Source organism: Ictalurus furcatus, chromosome 6, assembly GCF_023375685.1.
Source record: "Ictalurus furcatus strain D&B chromosome 6, Billie_1.0, whole genome shotgun sequence".
NCBI lineage: Eukaryota > Metazoa > Chordata > Actinopteri > Siluriformes > Ictaluridae > Ictalurus > Ictalurus furcatus.
In genome coordinates, this window is record NC_071260.1 from 4195001 (window position 1) to 4218492 (window position 23492).

The following is a 23492-nucleotide window of genomic DNA, read 5'->3' on the forward strand; positions in this document are numbered from 1 at the left end:
CCAGCTTGTGAGCTTTCCTCTCTGAAAGGATTTGGATATTTGCACTTGGCTGAAGCTCTTGGTTTTTGAACATCCATTTAACAGGAACATTATCATGGGATACGCTTAACTCAAAGGAAGCAGTAGAATTTAGCAGGGAAGTCACATCTTTTGGCTTCTTCACAATTTTAATTGCTGAAAAATAATTAAAGAGTGATCAAAACGACAGGTTCTTATCCATCGTATTCATGATAAAGTCAAATTCATTTTAGAGCTTACTCTCAACAATGAGTCTTGCGTTAGCATTGAGTTTTCCGAGTTTGAATCCATAAACTGATTCATCCTGGGTGTTACAATTCTTAATCTTCAGGGTGTGAACCATGCCGTCTACTGTGATTTCATATTTGTCACTCGGAAGAATTTCAACTCCGTTCTTGATCCACTGGGACCCTTTCACGTCCAAATGAGTGAGTTCAATACTGAACACGGCCTCTTGCGTCTCAGTGACAGTTTGGTTCTTTAGTGTCTTCTTGACCTTTACAGCTGTTACAACGTAGGAATGTAATTAGTAAGTCGATGTGTTTAATATATGATCATGTTATAAGTTGGTACTTCATAAAATAAAAAGAATATACCTTCAACTCTCAGGTTAGCTGAGGTCTTAGAGTTTGCCACTTGGTATGTGTATTCTCCAATATCTTGAGGTCTTGAGATGACAATGACAAGTCGTCTTACAGCACCGATATGTTCACTCCTGACATTATCATTGAAGTCAACATGTTGTCCATCCTTAAGCCATTTTCCCTCAGTAGATGAGCTGGCAACTTCGCACTCCAACACAGCTGTCTGGGACTCTGCAACAGTTACATCCTGTAGCGGTTTGTTTATGGCACCACCTAGTGGAGAGGAATAGAGCATGACTTTATTGCATGAGTAAACCTCTATATAAATTTCTGAGTAAATAGCTGTTGGTCAGATTGAACTGAAGTATAACAATGTTGCACCTGATACTGTAAGTGTGGCGCTTGAAGTCTTTTCACCAGCTGCAAACACATAAGGGCCTTCCTCATCTTTCATGGCATTGAGAACAGTGAGACTATACTTTGTGCCCTTAGATTCAATTTTGTACTTGGGACCAGCCTTCAGAAGTTGACTCTTAAAAGTCCAGACAGCATCAATGCCAGGGTGAGAGAGCTCAACCTCAAATGTGACATTCTGGGTCTCAGTGCACACACGGTCCTCCATGTGCTTTACGATATTGATCTCTGAACGAAGTAATAAGGACAGTTAAATCCACAAAACTAGTTCCATACTGGTGTTATTGCAATTGTCTATCTTGAAGACTTTTTATAAGCACTGAAGCTTATAGAGCATTGCTCTGTACTAGGTTATTCATGAGCATATCCATCGTATACTGAAAGAAAATACTTACTCTCAACAGTTAGCTTGCATGATGAATCAACTCTGCCAACAACCAGTTTATACCGTCCTTCATCAGAAGCATATGCCCGGTTCAGTACTAGTCGTTGTTTGGAGCCCTTAGCCACAACCTGGATTCTGTCACTAGCAGTCACAAGCTTGTCATTATGGTACCATTTCACTGAGCTCACATCAGAAGCTGAAATTTTGGCTTCTAGCACAGCCTTCGTGCCTTCAATTGTGCTAACATCCTTTAGAGGTGTTACAATACTAATAGCTGAAATTAAGAAAGGAGATTAAGCATTAAGGAATGTGAAATTAAGCTGGAAATTTAAACCTACAAAATGGGTGCTTCTCAAACTCTAATTGATGTCCCCTTGTTTCCTAAGTTGTACACACTTCAGTACTTCTGTATAGGAAGATCTGTTAAACAGTTAATACAGCTGGGAAATGTCGTCAATAATTGGAAGTCACTTTGAAATCATTTTTCATTGAGCGAGGATTTCGCTAAAGGAATTCGCAAAAGACACTTTAAAGTGACACTTGAGTGAGTAAGGATTTCTCATTTGACAAATATGTTTGTTCTACACCCCGCCTGTCCATGTTTCTTTTCCTTGCATTTTTCCTTAGAGGAAGGCACTAAGGAACAAGGAAAGGAAGCAACTGAAGGAAATGAGGGGGTGCAATAAAAAAAAAAAAAAGAGAAGCACCCAGTGAGAAAAATAAAATTCAAATAGAAAAAATAACTGAAAAGTGTGCCGGCAGAACCTTACTTTGAACAGTTAGCTTTCCTGATGTGGAAATGAGATGAGAAGAAACATTGAAGGTGTACATTCCAGCATCATCTTTGGTGGCGTTTTCAATAAGGAGTTTGTGTACCAGTTTGTCAATAACAATATGAATCCTATCAGTAGCAGAGATGGGTACACCATTCTTTACCCAAGTTCCCTCCACATTCTCCTGAGAGAATCGCACCTCCAGCTGAGCAATATCACCTTCACAGACCGTTAAGTCAGAAAGGCCTTGCATCAGTGTAATTGGGCGCACTGTAGGAAGAAGAGATATGATGTAAGACCATAATACATCACATTTCCACAAGATATCAGATATGCAGAGTATGCACAGATAAAATGATAAGGTATATCATATACATTAACTTACATTTCATCTTCAGAGAAGCGCTTGTCTTTAGATCACCCACTTTGAAAGTGTATTTGCCTTGGTCCTCTTTCTTGACATCCTTGACACACAGGCTGTGTCTTCCACGCCGAGAAAACATAACATACTTTGTGCCTTGGGTGATCTCTTTGTTCTCAAAGTACCAGGTGCCTTCAGAATCCTCACGGGACAGTTCACACTCAAACTCCCCTGAATATGACTCTGGTACTTCAATACTTTCCAAATTCTTCACAATTTCAAGTGGTGCACCTACACAATACACCATAATTAAGTTAACAAATAGTCATTTTCTATTCAACACACAAGGTATTCCACATGCCATTACACCCTCTGTGAATGTTAATAAGAATATGATAGAGTAACAAAAAAGTGGAACATATACATAGTCATTATGCAAACCTTCAACATGAAGTCTGGCTGATGTTCTTATGTGGTCATCCTCAACAACAGCACAAGTGTATTCAGCATCATCGTCCATGTTGATAACCAGGACAGATAGGAAATGCACTTTTCTGTCAGAGTGCATCCTATATTTATCCCCAGAGAATATCTCAGCATTGTTTTTCATCCATTTCACCTTGATAAAAGGCTCGTTTGTCTCACATTCAAAGGTTACCATGTTGTCCTTTTCTTTGGCATATAAATCCTCTATTTGTTGTGTGAAGGTTATAACTTGCTTGGCTAAAGAACAACAGAAAAAACAAATATTATTTTATTTTATTTTATTTTATTTTACAAATAAAGTTTCAATATAGTAGAGTATACTGCAGAAATCTTAATCGTGATACATACCTTGCACCAGCAAGAAGGCATGGCTTGAAGTCTCTCCTGCAATGTTAATGGCTTTTACCATAATGCTAGCTGAGTCTTCAGCTGAGACATCTCTAACAACCAGTTCACAGACATGGTCCTCAGGCCAGTACCAATAAATTCGGTCTGATTTTTCCAGCAAGATTCCATTCTTGAACCATTGGCATTCTGGATCTGGTTTACCAATAACTCTGCAACGGAAGCGTACTTCATCACCCAGGGTGACGGTCTGGCTCTGAATACGTTCCAAGATCTTCGGTGCCTCCATGCTGGGGGAAAGAGTTATTTTCTCAGGCTTGATGGTAGGAATGGTAAGTTTGCCTTCCTCTTCCATCTTCTTCTTCTCAGCTTCAGTTATCTCCTTAGTCCAGTGCAGAAGCTCCTCCTTTCTTTTCCTCAGCATATCTTCATAGGACTCATCTTTCTTGCGAGATTTAAACTCCACTGAGGAAATGGCCTCATAGTAGCCTTCTTCAGTTCTGCGTTTGAATTTGCTTCTTAATTCCTCTGTCTCTTCTGTAGACTTCTCATGAATAACTCTCTCAGCCCTCCTTAGCTTGACAACCTCTTTGGCTTGTGTGGGCTCAGCAGGTTTATCCACCTTCACAACATCAAAAGATACTCTGCCATGCTCAGGACCAGGACCTTCTGGAGCCTTAATCTCAGGAGCACGTCGCAGGATTGACCTGAAATCCTCCTTCTGTTTGATCTCTAGCTTCACAGTGTTTTCTGCAGTGCCCTCAGGGTTTTCTGCCAATACTTTGACATCTCCTGAATCATAAGACTTGCAGTCCACAATCTCAAGGTAGTGAATGCCATCAAACAGTAACCTGAATCTTTTGCTCTTGCGAATAAGCTGTCCATTCAGGTACCAGTTGACTTTTGGGGTTGGGTATCCAGTTACTCTGCAACGGAATTTAGCAGTTTCCCCCTCCAGTACTCTAATGGGCTCTGGAAGGAGGACAATCTCAGGCTTAGTTTTTTCAGCGATTTCATCTGCAGTAACTCCAGCAGGAGCTCCCTCATGAGCAATGCGCTCTAATTCATCTAATCTCGGTCCCCTCCTACTCTCAGGCAACTGACTTTCCTCAACAAGACCCTTCTCATCTTTCACAATCAGGGTGGCTGAGGTCTGGTCAACACCAAATTTGTTGGTAGCTCTGCATGTGATGACGCCACTGTCTCTGGAATATGCAACTTCATAGTCCAGACTGCAGTAACCAAACTCATTAATCATGCGTAACCTGTTAGCAGCTTCCAGGGGCTTGCCATCATGCAGCCACTCAACAACCATTGTGGGATCACCAATAGGGGTGAGTCTGCAGTCAAAATGTACAAGACCAAAACGCTTGAGTCTTACTGAGGTCAATTTCTTTTTGAAGTGAGGCTTCTGCTGCTTCTCCTTGTCGTAAAGGTCACCCTCCTCCCATTGTTCCTGACCATAGCGGAGATGCAGCGGCTCCAACTCTGGTGAAGCAATTTCCTTAGCTTTGTAAGTTCCCTTAGGAATAATGAGTCTTCTTTCTGGTACAGGTTCAGTGAACTCCACCTCAACATTGACACGGCAGCGCGTGGTATCCCGTCCAGCTTTATTGATTGCAGTAGCTGTGTACCATGCACTATCAGAACCAGTAGTTTGGGGGATTTTGAAATGTGCTTCCCCCTTGGTTCCCTCAATCCTGAAAAATTATAGCATTTCAGCATCTCAATATTTGTAAGTATTCTTTTTTTTAACTGTAAAGATAATAATAAACTATACTGAATAATTTTTCTTCATCATAACATTTCAACGCAGAATACTCACTTAATGTTTGGGTACTTATGAGGAGAGACGATGTCACTGTTTTTCAGCCAGACAATGTCAGGGAGTGGATTTCCAATGGCTTTGACAGCCAACTCAACCAAGGTTCCTTCCTTGACACTGACATTCTTTAGCTTTTCGATGAACTGTGGTCTAATCAAGTTTTCCTTAGCTATAAAATACAGATCAATGTTAGTCTGCATGATGATTTAATGGTATAAGCTAGCTTGGGAAAAAGGTGGAAAATTACCTTCTACAGTTAGAGTCATAGAAACAGTAGTTTTTCCAGCCCTATTCTGAGCAACAACTGTCCATTCTCCAGAGTCATGAGGCATAGCAGGAACCACAATCATTGACTGCGTTCCATCCTCCTTTACCACAATCTTGTGGGTATAGTCATTCACCACTTGTTGGCCTTTATTAAAGACATTAATGAAGCATAATGAAGTCCACATTATCATGTTTGTTTTATATTGTCCCTGCTCCTCATAATTACACCATTTTAAATATTTATTTAAATTTCCCAAGTTGGTTTCTCAACATGGTAAAGTCTTCAGCATTGGGGGTTTAGCATTTAGGTAGGGAATATGACAAGGTGCATATTTATCTTATTAAATTTACATGAGGAAAAATAAGACTGGCTGCTGAGGAGGTGACTGACAGTCATTAGTGTACATAAGGTAACTCTCATACACTGTTGGTTAAAAATAGGTTTTAAAAAAAACTGATGATATTATGATCAAGCCAAAAATGCCAAACATCTACAGTCGTGTGAAACAATGAGTACTCCCCCATGGAAATTGATGACATTTTTAACATATTTGGACAAGCAAACATTTGATCATCTTTGAAACCGTGCCTATTAATAAATTTGATACACTATCAAATGACATAAAATTGACATTTTTTAGTCATTTTCACAATTAAAATGAAAAAAAAAAAAAAACAGTTCAGCCACATGGAAAAAGTAAGTATACCTCTACATTTACATCATACCTTCAAATCCATGGATTAGAACCTGCTTAGGAAGGGCAAATGGAACCTTATGTATACCCCTCTCATATCTAGGATCTGGTGTTCCCTTTGCTGTTGAGGTGTGTGATGTCATTATGCCAAGATCTAAAGAGTTCTGTAAGGCCTTCAGAAAAAAAAAATTGTGGATGCCTATGAGTCTGGAAAGAGACTTAAAAAGATCTCCAAATGATTTGAAATGCATCATTCCACTGTAAGGAAAATAATCTATAAATTGCACAGATTTCAAAAGGACTGTCCCAGGACTGTCCCAACAAATTCAAGAGCAGACAGTCTGATGCAAAAAGAAGTCCCCAAGAACCCCAAAATTTCATCACGGTATCTTCTAGTAAGATTTTTAACTGTTGGTGTCATGCGTCTACAATCAGAAAGAGACTGCACAAATTTGACCTGCATGGGAGGCGAGCCAGGAAAAAGCCTTTGCAAGACTACAGTTTGCCAATGATCATATAGGGAAAGAACAGGCCTTTTGGAATAATGTGTTCTGGACAGATGAATCAAAGATAGAGTTGTTTGGCCACAGTAAAAGCAGACATGTTTGGTGCAGACCAAAGACTGCTTTTCAGGAGAAGCACCTCATACCAACTGTGAAGCACGGTGGTGGAAATGTTATGGTTTGGTGTTGCTTTGCTGCCTCATGGACTGGACAGATTGCATTCAGTGATTCAACTATGAAATCTGCATCATATCAAAGAGTGCTTGAAGATATGTGAGGCCATCTGTCTGAAAATTGAAGTTGAATCGAAAGTGGACCTTTCAACAGGATAATCATCCTAAGCACACGAGCAAATCGACCAAGGAATGACTCAGAAAGAAGAAATGGAGGGTTATAGAAATGGTCTAGTCAAAGCCCGGATTAGAATCCCATTGAAATGCTGTGGGAGGATTTGAAACAGGCAATACATGCAAGAAACTCCTCAAACATCTTGCAACTGAAACAATATTGCATGGAAGAGTGGTCAAACATTCCAGCAAGCCTGGTGGACAATTATGTAAAATGCCTGGAAGTAGTTATTTCTGCTAAAGAGGGCAATACTTGCTTCTGAGACCAAGGGAGTACTTACGTTTTCCACAGAAAAATATCATGTCTATTGATATTTCCTTTAAATAAATGATTGAAAAAGTTAATTTTCCTTGTGGATGTGTTCAAGTATAATATTATAATAGGCACTGTTTCAAAGATTATCAAATGTTTGCTTGTCCAAATGTGTCAAAAAATCCAACAATTTCCATGGGGTGTTACTTATTTTTTCACACGACTGTATCTCCAAGTAAATGTGGTATAGTATAAAATGTTGATTAAAAAACAAGAACAATAAGCATGGGTCTTATGAACCACTATGTGCTTGTATAAACAAAAAAATGACTAGTGTCAGAGTAGCATCCCCTGAATGGTGGACTCAGTTTTCAGGAAAATCACATACAATATATATAAAATATGCAACATATATCACTTTACTTACCATTATGGAACCAGAAAGTGTCGGGCATGGGCCTTCCAACAACTTTCAAATCAAATCTTGCAGTCTGTCCTTCGGCACACCTGAAAGATGATGGTTTCATGACAAACACAGGTTTGTAAAGCCTTTCCAGCTGGGTCTCATCTGTCTCATCCAGTCTGCGAGCAGGAGAACGGCTAACAGAACGTGCAGGGGAACGTCCAGGGGAGAGGCTAATGGAGCGTGCAGACATGGGGGATTCAGACCTGCAATATGAATGAACAAAATTCAGAAAAAAAAATGTTGTGGATGCCTATTTATAAATGCACATTATATTATTTATTTTATTTAAATTCACCATGCGGCAGCCCATGTAAGTAAGGAATAAAACGCATTCAGTTGGGCATTCTGTTATAGGAAACTAATCAACAAATGGGTCGTGTGATGTGGCCATACGTGAAGTAGAGTTACTGTTACCACAAAGTTGATATACCATATGTATTTAAGTGTATTTTAAGAACATGTCCCAAAGATTTTATTCTTCTTTTATAATACATTTGATCTATTTATAGTTATATTTAATGTTTTGAAATGTCCACAAAAGAAGTTCGTTCTTGTTATCACTTATTTGTGCAAATACTGATACTGGAGACTCCTTCCATGAATGTTGATCTCTTTATGAATCTCCTTATGGAAAACCTGACCATATCAATGTTTAAACATTTTTCTTTCTAAACATCAGCTTTAATCTTCTGCCATATACAGTAAGTCCTAGTGAAATTGATGTTACTATAGAAATGGTAACGTATTATAATAAGCACATCATGCCATCAGTTCCCAGGTTACAAGAAGAACAACTTACTGTACTCTCCTCATTGCTTCTGTCTGAGGATAAAAAGGCTGAGCAGCAGCTGTGGATTCCACATAGAGTTTTCCAGAGCTGACAGCATTACCCTTCATGTTACTAGCTAATGCTGTGTAAACTCCCTCATCTTCTGGCAGCACCACAGGAAGACGCAGAGTGGCTCTACCATCCTGAAGAACCTCCATCTGATAACGGCCTCCATGCATGATGCGCTTGCCATCTTTATACCAGGCAATCTATTAGAGGGGATAGTGGATGTCGGTGTTTAGAATATATTATATAAGGCAATGTCTTACACACACAAAGCTATTATGGCTAACAGAGAGTGAAAGCAAGCTAAAATCTACTCATTTGACTGATTGTGTAATTGTTGTTCGTACTAAGCATGACAATTATTATTATTCAGTACCTTTGGCAAGGGATTTCCTTCCATTTTGCAGTGGAATGTCACGCCCATTCCATCCATGATTCTGTAGCTTTTGACAGGTGTGCTGAAAGAGGATGCTATTGCCTCATGCTCAGCTGCACTCAACAGCATTTCTTCTCCATCCTCAATCACCAGTTCACGATATGTAATCTTTAGGATCCTGACCTCAATCTCTTGAATGATTCTCTGCTCAATAGCAGAGATTTGGAATTCCTGATCATAAAACAGACTAATTAGTTTTTGCTGTTATAAACATGCATGAATTATTATGATGTTTAAATCATCTTTACCCTCTCTGATATGAATGTCATCATTTGTGCTTGTTGAGCCATCCTTCTCTGCATTTCGTGTTCACTTATGAACACAGGGGGCACGTCCGCCACCTTGGGCTCCTGAACCACTGTAGTGGTCACTTCTGTTTTGTATGTCACATCCAGCGTTTTCATATAAGCTTCATATTCCTCTGTAAAATGACACATTCATGTAAGAATGTATTCATCTGTTTCAAAGGGTTTCTGTCATTTCAATATTATTAACACAATTAATAACGATTTATACCACAGCACTGGTGAATGCTCGATTCTGATTGGTCAGAAAGTTCTACTGCATAAGGCTTATGTACATTAATGTGATCATTCTAAGACATCTAATACAAGTTCTACAGTAAATACTTACACAGAGACCTTTAGGGCAGCTACTCAACATAAATGGATATATAAAACAAGCAAACAAACAAACAAAACTCATGTAATTGCTGATATGGTGGCGTGTTCTGTAAAGAGATATGTATGTCACAAATTAGTAGGAGTCTCAGGGTCAAGGTTTAAGTTTTCCAATACAGGAAAGTCTTGAGGATAGAGAGCGCTGCAGTTGATTTCTCAGTAACAAGGTGCATATATAACTATAACTATAAACAGATTAAAAAACATATATTGTAATCATTGGCAATGTGCTGTGGTATAAGAGGACTGTGGGATGTGCTGTTATTGTAAAATAATCAATACATCACACCACCCTGTCATTGATTATTTTTCTATAACAGCACTCCCCCATGGTGTTTTATTTCTTACATAATGAATTTTTGTCAATTACTGACCTTCCTCAAGAAGTCTTGCGGAGGTGGATACCTCTCCATGCTGGTTCTTGGCAGAGACAGTATATTCTCCAGCATCATCAGCAAATGTCATGGAGATTTCCAATTTGCATTCTCCTGTGTCCTTATTGTAACTTATGCGATATCTAAAAATTAGGAAGATAGCTATAAATTTGCATTTCTACTCTATATAAACTGATTGTTTTAGGTGTTGTGACTTGCAAATACCTGTATCCTGATGTGAGCAGGACACCATTCTTCTTCCAGTAGATGTGAGGTTTTGGGCTGCCTCCAATCTGGCAAACAAACACAATACTGCCACCTTCCACAAGTTTCTGTGAAACTAGCTTCCTCACAAAGAACGGAGCTGCAGCTGGTCCAGCTTCCACGGTCTCAGAGACAACTCTGACTTCGGACGTAGCCACTTCTTTCGTTTCAAAAACAGCCCTAAAATAATTGCCATTACGGGTTTTAAATGTTCATGAAGTGTTTATATTAATCATTATATGAAGTGTAGCAGGATTTTGTTACTTACTGTTTCTCCATAGTAATCTCTGCTCGGGTCTCGATCTCCTCGGACACTGAAAATGGAAATTGTAGTGAGATGAGATGTTTTTGATCTAAAAGAACAATATTTAATTTGGATCCTAGAGTCTAACTAGATTACAGTGATAAAGAAAATAGCAAAAAAAAAAAAAAAAAAGGTTTCATTTAAAATATAATGAAGGAAACCTTTAACAAGCAGGTAGCAGGAGGTGCTGATAGTTCCAGCCTCGTTTGTAGCAGTACAAGTGAAACGTCCACTATCCTCAGCAAAAGCCTCACGGATCACTAAACGTGCATATCCTTGCTCATATGTGATCTGGAAGTCAATGGAGCTCTCAATCCTGTAGTCCTCTCTGAACCATATAATGCCCGGTGTGGGGTGGCCTGAGATCTGGCACTCCAGAGTCACAGACTCTCCCTCAGTAACAGTCAGGTTCTTCAAGCCCTAAATAACAGAACACAAAGAAAATCTTCATAACCAACTCTCCTAAAGATTAAGACCATATAATATACACCAATACGTAGACGCTGCCAATAAATATATGTTATTTTTCCTCAGGAAAGACGGAATCAAAATTAAATAAGTATTGACTTGACTTATTGTTCAATAATGAAATGTTTAATAAAATGTGCTACTGCTCTTTTTTTATTATTATTTTGTGCAATGTGTTGCATGCTTGGGCTTGATAGGAGTTGCATAGACCAATACATACACTAGTCTCCACTGTGGGAAGCTGTCAACTAGTCAAGACAGTAGGGAAAAAATGAGTGGTGAGGCAAAGAAATTCAGACTAAAAAGGAGATTGCTTTGAAGTAGAATTCTACCAATTTTACCGCACTTTGTTTAAGACTACACTGGGAAAGTGGTGGCTACAGGGCTGTTTTTTAACTCCCATGTCTACCCCCAAAAGGAATACTCACAAATTCCACCCACTCCCAGAGTTATATTTGTTGCCATTTAAAGACGATTAAGATTTTATTTAAATCCACTGTGACATTGTGAGTTACTTCGTAACCAGAGTCTTGCAAAGAAGACTATTCAGAGACGTGGGTTGCACGCATTACATACATAGCTTGTATGTCTTTAAATATTCTAATACAATACACAGATGTATTATTTTGCACATTTCTTGAAATGACCTTCATTTTTGTTGTCAACAGTGTGTAGCCTAAAAAAGCTTTAAAGATGGAAATGTCATTTGTAGCCTGTATATGGCTGTTAATTGAAGTTTGATGCCTTATTTGCTGTTGTTTATCAGCATTTAACCACATTAATAAAATAGCCTACAAACAGTAATGCCCTGAAACCAGTTGCTGATTTAACTTTGGAGATGACTAGTCAACTTTTTGTTTTAATTACCAGTCAACTACTAAAATGAATGGTCTGCAACCCCTAGTGCTAGAATATGTTTTTATTGTATTATTATATTTTTTCAAAGCATGTAATCAACTGTTCTAAAGCTGCATTAAACAAAAGCCAATCAAGCAAGTGCACAAATACTTACAGCAACAAGAGTTGGAGGAATACTTGGCTCCTTGGCAGCTGAGGGAACTGCAGCTATTTCAAGAACCTGGATGATACAAAACATGATTTTGAATACTTTTGGCAATAAGATCATGTGATAGCACCCGAGTTAGCAGTCGGGCAATGGGTTAAAATAAAAAAAATAAATAAATAAAAAATGGTGGAGGGACGGTAAAGGCAGGAAAAGTGCATAAAATATTCTGGCAATACTGTGATTAGAAGAGGCAGGTAGATGAGGCAGGTAGAGGCGAGTAGAGTAATCCACAGTTAAGGAGGTAAACTTTGAACTAATATGTAACTACACAAATGATATACAACCAAAACAACTGTGACAAGCTACTGGTGAGATTAATGACAAACATTAGCTCATCTGGCAAGCATCAACCCAAATTACAAACCTGTGTCTCCCATTCCCCTGTATACGAAGCACCTATCTGTCTCTGTAACTCTCTGTCGAAATGCGACTGATATTGCTCGGTGGCATCTCTAAATGGAGGAGGGGTGGGTTCTGGAGTCAGTCTTGTCTCCACAATCTTATAAGTTGGAGGCTTGACAGGCTTGATGATCTTTTGAGCAGTATGAGTAGAAGACAACTCTTTCTGTAGTGTGGCAATAGCAGAGCCAGCTATTGAGACCTGACCAACCCAAGGAGAGCAGCATGAATCAAAACGGCATAATTCAAAACAACATGGGTTACTGTTTCTTTGATTAGCCACTTCAAATGAGAATCATGAATAAAAGGGGTGATTCCTTCGGGATTATGGGATGGAATGGATTATGGGGGGAGAATATAACAGAAGTTAGAATTAAACAGAGAAAGAATCATAACGCCAAATTATAATGATATGGTTAATTCTAACGATTAAACAATTTTATCTGAAGTTATTTTGGGATGATGGATTACTTTTTATATTTAGAATGAATGAGTATATGGCTTAGTATTAGCTTGTACAATGTCAGAGTTAGGGCAAATACAAGTTTCGCTTTTGATTATTGTCATCAGCAGTACTTTCTTAAAGTTGCATGTCAGGCAAGCAGGATAAACTGAGGTTTCGTCATATGGAAATGAACGAAAATCATTTTTATATATTAATTTGCCTGATGTCTGATTGAAAATCGTAAGAATAAATGTTTCTGATTTGTCTATGAGGTTATTTTCTGCTTGCCTGATATTACTTGCTCTTACCTCATAGCTATGTTCAGGTTTAGGAACAGTAACTTTTGAAACTGTGAAATGAGGAACTGGGGATGGGGCAAGGCCAGTATCCACCTGGGCCTTAACCTCAGTAGTTCTTTGGATCTAATGTAAATCAACAGAAATCAGGTTGATGAATTGGAAACACACCACCAGCTTTCACTGAACACAATTAGCCTGTCACGGAAGACTTCTAACCTGGCTGACATGAACGGTCTGCTCGGTGGAAGTGCTCGGTATATCACTGGGAATTTGCAACACCTCCATTTTACTTGCAGCCTGTTGCTTAGCACTTAGCATTGTCTGCTGCTTTATGTCCATTTCCTCTTCAGCCAAAGCACTCTCAACATGCACAGGTTTTCGTACACGTGCTTGATCCACCGCAGCAAGCACTGTAGCCACAGCTCCAGCCTTTTTCTCAACACCCTGGCGATAATAAGTATCAATTGTAATCTAATACATAGACAAAAATGATGTTCTTCGGCAAAGACACCCTCAAATCCATACACTGTGGGTAAATTCAAAACACAGCATTTCAGTAGCACACAATGAAGTGTTTTTCTGTTTAAGATTTAATCCAGCATGTCAAGAGTCATAGGTTCGCTGTAAAGTGATGTTAGTAAGTTGGGTGCACAATAATGAATCACAGAGAGTCATAAATATTGAAAGCAAAAATTAATATGGATCCTATAAACTTACAGTCATATTCAGATTCAATGATGAATATGGCCCTTAATACACATTCTGGATTTTCTAGATGTTTCTTTTTCGAGATGATATTGTTTGCAGTGAGTTTACTCTCATTCAAATGCAAGTATACTGCGTATAATGTATTTGAAGAGATGAAGTAATCGTTCCATGTGGTGTTAGTTGAAATGGTGGACTTCAACTTTTCATACAAAAGTGCTCTCAGTGCAACCAAGTGAATGCGCTCAGAACACAAAGACGATGACTTGAATTGAGGTACCTGCTCCTGAGAGGCAAATGTGTAATGGCTAGAGGTTGTTTCCATAGTTGTTGTGTGTTCTGGGAGAGTACCAATGGCCTCTCTCTCACTAGCCTGCTCAAGAAGTGTCATAGATGAAATGTGCTTGATCTGTTTTGCCAACAAGGAAAATAATAATAGTCTTAGTTTCATCATAGATGACGTGAGCGATGCTTTGCAGTTAGTATCAAGTGTGGATATTGGTTACACATATTAAATATTTTCTAACTCTACAGTGGAGGAGAGAGCTTAAAATTAGTCTTCTTGGGTTTCTGGGATTCCAGAGATGTCAGAAAAAATAGTAAAAATAAATAAATAAATAAATTCTCAGCGGTGGGACAAGAAATAGGAATCTGAAAAAGGTAATGAGGGAAAATGTACATAACAGCTTGGGAAGGCAAGATGAAATTTGAGTTCATGGAAGTCAATGGAGGCACCAAGATGGAGGTGAATTAAAGGGTTGGATGGGTGACCACATCACTGAATGACCAAACTACCTGCTCGGTCGGAGGTGCAGGAGGAACAGTAGCAATGGTGCTGTCTACACCGTGAGGCTCTGTTGAGCCAGCAAAAGTCTTGCGACTACGAGCCTGGTCCACTGCTGCCACCACAGTGGCAACAGCAACAGATTTGTCATCCATGCTTTGCTGATCCTTTCACACATGCAGGTAAAATTAGGATGCAAAACAAAATATATGCTCATGTTTTCTTCAGCATTGCAGGTAGACACATATTAATGCATCATTTCAGATACTTAAGCCACAGGCACCTTTCATTTATACCTGGTCAATATGTAGATTTTATATTGTGCAACATATGGCAGGACAAACTCCTTTATATGGATGCAAATCGATTCAGCTCAAACTTCAAGAAAGTAAAGTTGAGTATTTTGCTCACCTCTTTGACAGCGACACCGCTGACTTGTTGCTGCATGGCGATGGAGCCTTCCCAACGCTTCTCCATGTGGACCTGAGTAGTGGTTTGAACCTGTGCAGCTCTAGCTGCCATGCTGGCTACATAGCTGGACTCAGACACATAACCCGCCTGTTTCCACGGAGGCAAGACCTCTGTGCTCACTGTAATCTGTTTGCGGGTCATCACCGGGGACTTGACAGGTCTGATGGGTGATACGGACAGTCTTGTGGAGGGGGACACGGTTCTGAAAATAAAAAAGTAGTATTATTTTGGATAAGTTAGACTAAAAAGTTTTATTTGTATCCTCCTTGTATCCTTCAGATTAAACCTAAAGTAAAAATCCACCCTGAATGATTTGAATATTAATATTTGTAATTAACGTGTGATCTTCAGTCACATCACAAGATTTATTTGGTAAGGAAATTCTGATTAGGCTTTCCCCCCCCCCCCCATTTAAACTTCTTTCATTGATGTTAGTCCATTTTCACTTTGGTTAATGGTTTCTAAATTACCCACAATGCCATTTGTCTGGCTGCAGATAGTAATACAAGTATCCAATCCAACTACCTGCATGTTTTTCAGAGGAAAATCGAGAACCCAGAGGAAACCCACACAAACACTGAAAGAAACTCAATACCAAAATAAACCCAAGCTGAGGATGGAACCAAGGACTCTGGAGCTGTCAGGTGGCAGTGCTACTTGCTGTGCTACAATGCCACATTAAAATAAATGAACGATGTAAAAAATTCAGTAAGTCGTTACCTGACAGGAGTTGGTGTGGGTGCCTTCACATGCCTCACAGGAGAAGGTGACTGTTGACGAGTAGCTGAAACTCTAGTCACAAGGGATGGAGGAGACTTGGAGGTTGGTTTGGGTGGCACACGTGGTGGAGTCTTGTGGGCCATCTGTTGAACCAGAACACCGCCTTCCACTTGCATCTGCATGGACCCGGCCTCGAAGCGAGCTTCCATTTTCTGTGGATCGAACAAAAGCCAGATATTAACAGAGCAGCACTGAGTGTTAACAGTAAACTCGGCTTGATTAAGGAATATTGATTACCTTTTCTATTCTGGTTTGGCGGGTTTTTGACATCTGAGAGCTTGAAATGACTGTCTTAATTTTCTTAGCAGGCACAGCTTCCTCTTCACCTGCACAACAGTTTGTAACTTTAGTTAGCAATGCAGAGTTTGGTACTCACTCTGATATAAGGAACAAAATTCAAGTCATAGAGATTTCTATAATTAGCTGAGGAGATAAATCAAGTAAGCGTTTGAAGCATAACCCATTTAATACTTGCTTTCATATTTGGAATTCACATTACTTAAAAAGCTTTAAGATACAATCCACAGTTATATTGTGTGGAGTTTACCTTGAACCAGTAGTTCTGCAGTTGAAGTGGCACGTCCGCTGCTGTTAGAGGCATTAACTGAGTATGTACCAGAGTCTTCAGGAAAAGCCTCAGCAATCAACAAACTGTAATGGTCTCCATCATGAATAATCTGAAAGTCAGCGGAGCTCTGAATCTCAGCTCCCTCTCTGTAAAACTTCACCACAGGTGTAGGGATTCCTGTCACACGGACATCCAGTCTCACTTTGCTTCCTTGTCTCACTGTCATGCTTTGGAGTCTCTGAATAAAGTTGGGTGGCGCAGTTTCCGCTGAAAGACAATTCATACATAGAGTTACCAGACCAGACCTAACACCCAGATCAAGAGCAGTCTCTCAAAATGCATCACTGTTAACACTATAAGTATGGTATATTCATACAGGAGATTATGATGGTTTAAACTACCAATGGATTTCTAAGAAAAAAAAAGAAGACTAACTACGAGTGTGCCATTTACATAGACTACCTTTCGCTAATCTCAACCACTGGTGACATTTCATATCAGTCAGCAAGTACAGGTTTTATAAATAAATGAATAAATAAATAAATAAAGAAGAAGAAGAAGAAGAAGAAGCAATTCTGAGCGTGTTGGTATTATTACTAAAGCTATGACCCAAGGTAAAGCATCACAGATTCAGATTCAGTATTTCCTCTACTACCTGAATTACAATGACATTAGTCATCAGATTAGCACAAAAAAATTGTTTGTACTATTGCTTATGTAATGATTATGCTCTGATATATGTGTGATGTTGTTAGACTGTAATTCACAAAATATACACGCATATAGAAGAATGATTTTTGGCAATCATATGAAAACTATACATACAAATACATATATAGGGTTTAAAGGATTACTACAAAAAGTGCCTAAATTACATAATGTAATCACTAACCTTCATTTAAAATACAAAAATTTCTTGGTTATGTAAACTGTCTTGGTTATGCTTACTTTTGACTTATTTAGTTTTCATTGTGTGGTGATACTTCTAGAAATTACAGGCGATCTAATAGCTCTTGACCTTAAAATTAGAATTTTTGCTTATAACCAAGTCACTTAGTGTTGGCTATTTTATATATATATATATATAAATTCATGTTATTTTACCTTACCTATCATCTAAACCATCAAACAGTATCTCTTTTAAACCACCTAGAATTCACCTTTACAAGACAAAGCTTCATATATTTTGTAGCTTCAAAACTACTTAGCATTCCCTCTTATAAAAATTAGCCAGCATCAGCTCTTAATATTACAAATCTAGTATTGAGCCTTGGAAAAGCAATCTTCTTAGCTTTAGCTTTCATCATCAAAGCTACTAAGCATTAGCTCTTAGCAAAGTATAGCTATTAGCTTTTAGCAACAAACTTGTCACACCACTGTTAGCTCTTAATATTAAAACTATATAACCTTAACTCTTAGCTAAAACTAGATTGTGCTAGCTATTAATAATAAAACTACATCAAAAACTATAACATTAAGCTTTATAAAACAAAGAGACATAGCTTTAGAATACCTTTGAACTACCATTAGCTATTAGCAAACAAACTGGCTAGCAATAGCTCTTGGATTCAATACAAAAATTTATACTGTCCTAGCTTTAGTTTGAACTGGCTAGAGTATGAACAGAGCCTGAAACTGAAAGGGGAAAATGCTACACATTTGCATCCACTCTAAACCACTCGATTCAAACGCAATTTTGAAACAAGCACAATCTAAGTACAGCCTCGACACAATTTTAACAAAATGTAAAACAATCAAAACACACACACAATCCAAACCCAATTTAAATGGCATTTGAACACAATCCAAACTCAGTCTAACCACAATCCAAACACAATCTAGACACAATCTGAACACAATCCAAACATAATCTAAATACAATCCAAACTCAATCCAAACACATTGTAAACTTGATCTAAACACAATCCAAACAAAATCAAAACAAAATACATAATCCGAAACACTATCGAAACACAATCTAAACACATTTTCATCAAATCCTGAACACAATCCAAACACCATCCAAAGAGAATCTAAAGCCAATTTAAGCGCAATATAGACATAATCTAATCGCAACGTAAAACGCAATCACATCATTTTAACCCACAATGTAAACACAATCCAAATATAATCTAAACACAATTTAAAACACTACAGAAACACAATCTAAGCCACTATGCCTAGAGTTTACCAGGATTTACGTGAGTATTAGCTGGGGCATGAGCTTTTTGACCGAGTCTAGACCAGCTCCTTTAACCAAGCACTTTCCTTTAGACCCTCTCCAAAAATCAAGATATTAAATACAAGGACTGATAAAAACAGATTCCTTTTTGTGGGTATTCAGACCAGGAACTGTGAAATAAAATCAACCCATCAAATTCAACCCCTCAGCACAGATTTATTTTAACATAACCCAACTGAGATGTTAAATATCAGGTTAATGAGATTTAGATGAGTTCAATTGTCTATTTATTCGAGCCATGGCACTTTCTCTTACTGAACATTCCACACACAAATCTAATTAAGTTGATATTATTTATAGGACTACTTGGGGTTTTTTTGTTTTGTTTTGTTTTTTGGGGGGCGGGGGGTTGTTGAGATTTGGATTAAACAAATCTCATTCAAATCAAATAGCTAGTCAAACAGGCTATTAACTATAAGAACTCCATAATAAATATAATATCTGTAATAATGCTGTTTTGTAATTTTCACCACTGTTACAAAAGAATCACTAAATAACTGCTTTAAAGCTTTGAGAACCACTGCTTCACATTGATACAATAACATGAGAAATAAACCAAAAGCAAAAAAGTTGAACATAGCATCTAATTGGGGATGAATATATATTGAGTATATACACAGTATGTATAACCACAAACTAGATATGCTCCAGATAGATATTTTCAACCATGACATAAATCACCACATCACGTGTTGTACCTTAGAGCTTACTTACACTGTACTATAAATACATGTCTTGAATTCCCCTGGATGTGATATGGGTCTTTAACAGCATATCCCATTTTGATTTGGCAGAGACCTCCATTTAACAAAACCATAACCTGTAGACTTAATTCTGGATTTTTAGACTTAATCCTGACTTAAAACGCTAACAGCAGTGATAATTGCTTTAGACTATTCTCCAAACTTGATCAGATGAACTGTGATAAGAGGCATATTTGGCCATGACATTTGAAAAGTTTTGGTAAGTAACCATATGCAATCTTTTTTTAATATGCACGATAAAAAATATTAAAACACATTCACACAAGACGTGTGGAAAAACAGTGTTGAGTGTACAAATTTTAATTACTTTCAAGATCTCGAGAAAACACATTAGCAAAGTCTCAAATTGCATACTTCACATAATTTTTGTGTGTGAATAGTGTGTTCACACTGAGAAATCCAGTGAAATGTACTTCATTTTTAATAGCCAGAAGTGTGGAACGTTGAATACTTCTTTGTCTTATGGGAAAATTAAATTTTAACAAAGCCAGAGTGCCTCAATACTAAGTCTAATTTTAGATATTTTTCTTTTGGCATAAATTCCATTTATACCGAATTTATTCCATTTATACCGCGGTATAAATTTTACTAAAATGCAATTGCGTCAGTTGAGAATTTTACTAGGACGTGTATGTAAATTAAAAGCAAAATGTTTAATTGGAGTGTTTTGATTTTACATTAAAATTTGTTTTCGTGCAGCTGTCCAGTGACATGACCAACCGTTTAGTAATTTGTGACACAGCTAATGTAACAAAATGGCAACCCAATGATCTAGGACAGTGGTCACCAGCCCTGTTCCTGGAGATCTACCTTCCTGAAGACTTTAGCTCCAACCATAATCATGCCCACCTGACCATCTAGTCATTGCCTTAAGAAGTTCTTGTTCTACGAAAACAGGTGTGATAGATTTTGGTTGCAGATGAAACCTGTAGATCTCAAGGAAGAGCATTGGTGACCACTGGTCTAGGACATGTTCTCCTACCTGTAACCAGGAGTTCAGCAGTGCTAGTGGCTTGTCCAGCGCCATTGGTGGCTCTCACAGAAAACCTTCCGCTGTGTGCGGCTGTCACGGCGGGGATCCTCAGAACAGCGCGGCCTTCGCTGAACGAGATCTGAGCGCCGGGCAGAGCGGCAGCAGAAAGAACCTGGCCATCACGAAACCAGCTCACCTCAGGAACTGGATTACCTGATCCAATAAGAAGAGGGTCTTATTAACAAGAGATATTTTAGTTGTGATCACATCCATTTAAAAAATACTTAAATAATATAAAAATTAACCAAACGTTCAGCTTAAAATATCTTGTGAATTTTATAATTATTTTAGTTTTTAATAATGTAATAATAATAATGTACAATTGATGTTCTTGAGTGCTTACTGTACATTTCAGGACCTTTTCATTTTTCATCGCAAACAAGAAATCAAAAGGCCTACTTACCACTAACTTGGGCTTCGAACGTTGCGGCACTACCCTCAAGTGCCACAACGCTCTGAAGCGGTTGTGTAAACGTTGGCGCCTGTGTTGTCATGATGGTGGGCACCCTGAAAGAAAGACAAATGACAAAACACTGATTAATGCTTATTTACACTTAAGAGTCAACCAACTGCAATTATAAAGAAATTAAGAGAGTTACGAGCTGGGTATTTTTAGCTGTAGTTAAACTGAATAAATCATTGCAGTGGCTCCCCAGCAGCTGGCTAAAGAGCAGCTTGTCACTTGAGAGATCAGTGGCTCCATGGGGTCTGACTGTTAGGCCAAACCTTCACATCTAACATCGACTGTCAGCTCACAGACATGACAGTAACAACTGGTGCCTTTAGTTTATCTGTCACTTCATTTACAATGCCTTTCCTCTTCAGTCAACTTCCTCCAGCACACACATATCCAAATTTAATGGCTTAACACATGTTTTATTCAGGGAGGTTTATTTTAGCTATTATAATGATGTGTCAGTATAAATGATACTGAATAGTTGATTCATAGTGACCAGTGTGACTGGTGTGACATGATCAGTGAATTATTTAAATGTTTCTAATATAATTTAAGAATCTTTAAGAAAATATTTTCACCATCAATCAAAAAAAATAAATAAATAAAAAATGAGCAATAGAGGTATTGCTCCTAATAGGTATAGGAGGTTTTGTAACGAGCACTTGTAAAATGGCCAGGCAGCTGCACATGACCTTTACCTAAAATAGCTTAGGCATCTGTGCCAATAGAGTTGATGCTCAGATAAAGTGGCTCTGAATAGTAAATAGATACATGTTAAATTCAACTTCACCTAGTCCAATTAAACAAAAAATGTGCAAAAAATTATCATTCATGCCAAGCTCAAACCATTAAAAGCACACAGTACGATTTATTGTGCATGTACTTTTAGGTCTAAATGTATTTTTTTCCATTGTATAAACATAGCAGCAATGACTTTTAAATAGTACGTCCTATAAAACTTAGCAAGGGAGTTACACATAAAAATCATCAACTGCTAGTAACTGTACTACTTTTAGCAACCAAACCAAGCACAAAGTTTTGAAAGAGACTGTCATGATGGAACATAAATGATCACCCAATCTGTCCAAAATTCTTAAAGAATACCATGGTAAAGTCACATGATCAGTTGTCTCATGAAAACTTCAGGAGTGAAACATTTTTGGGGAAAAGCTAAAAACTTCCCAAGTAATTGAAGCCCCAGTGTCACAAAAGGCTGGATCTAAAAATAATCAGTCAGTTTGCTTGATTGACAGTCACCATGTGGCACATAGCTGGAGGTGCAACTGATAGCCCTGCTGCTGATTCCCTTAAAAAGACATCATGGTTGAGCTGGGACACCACACTAATGCTATCACAGGCTATTCTTGGCTTTTCTCAAATCATCGCACCATATAATAACCTTGAGGGGGACAAAAAACTCTAATCTAAAATCAATTATTGTGTGAAACAACAGGTCTACTTTATTCCTCCTTATCCCACAACTCAGCAGGGCCACTGATGTGCATAGAGCATGTCTCAGCCAGGGTTTCATCTAATTATTATTATTGTTGCAAAATCATTAAATCACAAAACGGCAAAATGCAAAGCATACATTTTTAAAGAGTCCAGGATGTAGGTACAAGGGCATTAAGCTTACTTACTTGTATCCACAAGAGTGCCTTGAATTGTGGGGACGGAGCCCGAAGGGGTGTTAGTCTTCTGAAACAAACTCCTTATCCAGAAATGTTTTCCAAAATCCAATGTGAGAACGGTTGAGCCTCGAGAATATTCCCAAAAAAACAAAACTACACAGGTTGGAATCCGTGTAGTTTTGCTTTTCTCCAAGCAATCCCTACACCCGAGGCAAGGCTGGGAATGCTCCAACTGCTCAGAAGTGCTAATACGTTACTTTTACTTTATATACCTCGAGACATGACGGCATCATCACCTCATCTTAACAGCCTATTGGACAGCCAGGGCATCATGGGAGATAGAGGCCATTTTATGCAAACTCACACCTGTCACTCACTTAACACTGGCCAGGCTGTAATACAGGATGTTCACCAACCCCCTATCAAACACACACACACACACACACGGTATATATCTGTGTCCTACATATAAAAAAACCCTCAGAGTGTACATTGACTAAATTAACAAAAAATAAAGACTGACATGAGACATGAAATTCAGAGACTGTCCCTGTCAATCAGGGTTAAGGGTTCCCCTCTTTGCTTACACTTACTGTTAATAGGAGACAAATGCCACAGACACACACACACACACGCACACACCCCCACCCCAACACTCGTCTGATTTACTCTAATTTCCCAAAAGCACTTCACCCTTTCAAACTTGAAATGGTTATAGAACCCACCAAATCATACTAAGAGCAATGAATATGGCTGTTGAGGGAT

General features: G+C 38.4%; 1 protein-coding gene across 1 annotated transcript in view; it reads right to left on the reverse strand.

Moving 5' to 3' along the window:
- ttn.2 (titin, tandem duplicate 2) overlaps positions 1 to 23222 on the reverse strand; it is a 177049-nt gene extending 153827 nt beyond the window's left edge. The window contains exons 1-31 of the mRNA XM_053626263.1: positions 22737 to 23222; positions 21043 to 21146; positions 20589 to 20792; positions 16580 to 16867; positions 16270 to 16358; positions 15973 to 16184; positions 15193 to 15454; positions 14278 to 14406; positions 13509 to 13736; positions 13302 to 13415; positions 12514 to 12750; positions 12096 to 12161; positions 10777 to 11035; positions 10580 to 10625; positions 10273 to 10491; positions 10048 to 10190; positions 9242 to 9414; positions 8934 to 9164; positions 8522 to 8760; positions 7684 to 7925; positions 5439 to 5603; positions 5192 to 5360; positions 3370 to 5066; positions 2977 to 3258; positions 2560 to 2826; positions 2172 to 2444; positions 1412 to 1675; positions 984 to 1244; positions 615 to 875; positions 259 to 522; positions 1 to 174 (exon numbers count right to left, since the gene is read on the reverse strand). The exon at positions 1 to 174 is cut by the window's left edge and continues 87 nt beyond it. Coding sequence (XP_053482238.1) covers positions 1 to 174; positions 259 to 522; positions 615 to 875; positions 984 to 1244; positions 1412 to 1675; positions 2172 to 2444; positions 2560 to 2826; positions 2977 to 3258; positions 3370 to 5066; positions 5192 to 5360; positions 5439 to 5603; positions 7684 to 7925; positions 8522 to 8760; positions 8934 to 9164; positions 9242 to 9414; positions 10048 to 10190; positions 10273 to 10491; positions 10580 to 10625; positions 10777 to 11035; positions 12096 to 12161; positions 12514 to 12750; positions 13302 to 13415; positions 13509 to 13736; positions 14278 to 14406; positions 15193 to 15454; positions 15973 to 16184; positions 16270 to 16358; positions 16580 to 16867; positions 20589 to 20792; positions 21043 to 21133 — 7549 coding nt within the window. The 5' untranslated portion in view covers positions 21134 to 21146; positions 22737 to 23222. The remainder of the gene's footprint in view (positions 175 to 258; positions 523 to 614; positions 876 to 983; positions 1245 to 1411; positions 1676 to 2171; positions 2445 to 2559; positions 2827 to 2976; positions 3259 to 3369; positions 5067 to 5191; positions 5361 to 5438; positions 5604 to 7683; positions 7926 to 8521; positions 8761 to 8933; positions 9165 to 9241; positions 9415 to 10047; positions 10191 to 10272; positions 10492 to 10579; positions 10626 to 10776; positions 11036 to 12095; positions 12162 to 12513; positions 12751 to 13301; positions 13416 to 13508; positions 13737 to 14277; positions 14407 to 15192; positions 15455 to 15972; positions 16185 to 16269; positions 16359 to 16579; positions 16868 to 20588; positions 20793 to 21042; positions 21147 to 22736) is intronic.
- Positions 23223 to 23492: the final 270 nt, after the last annotated feature.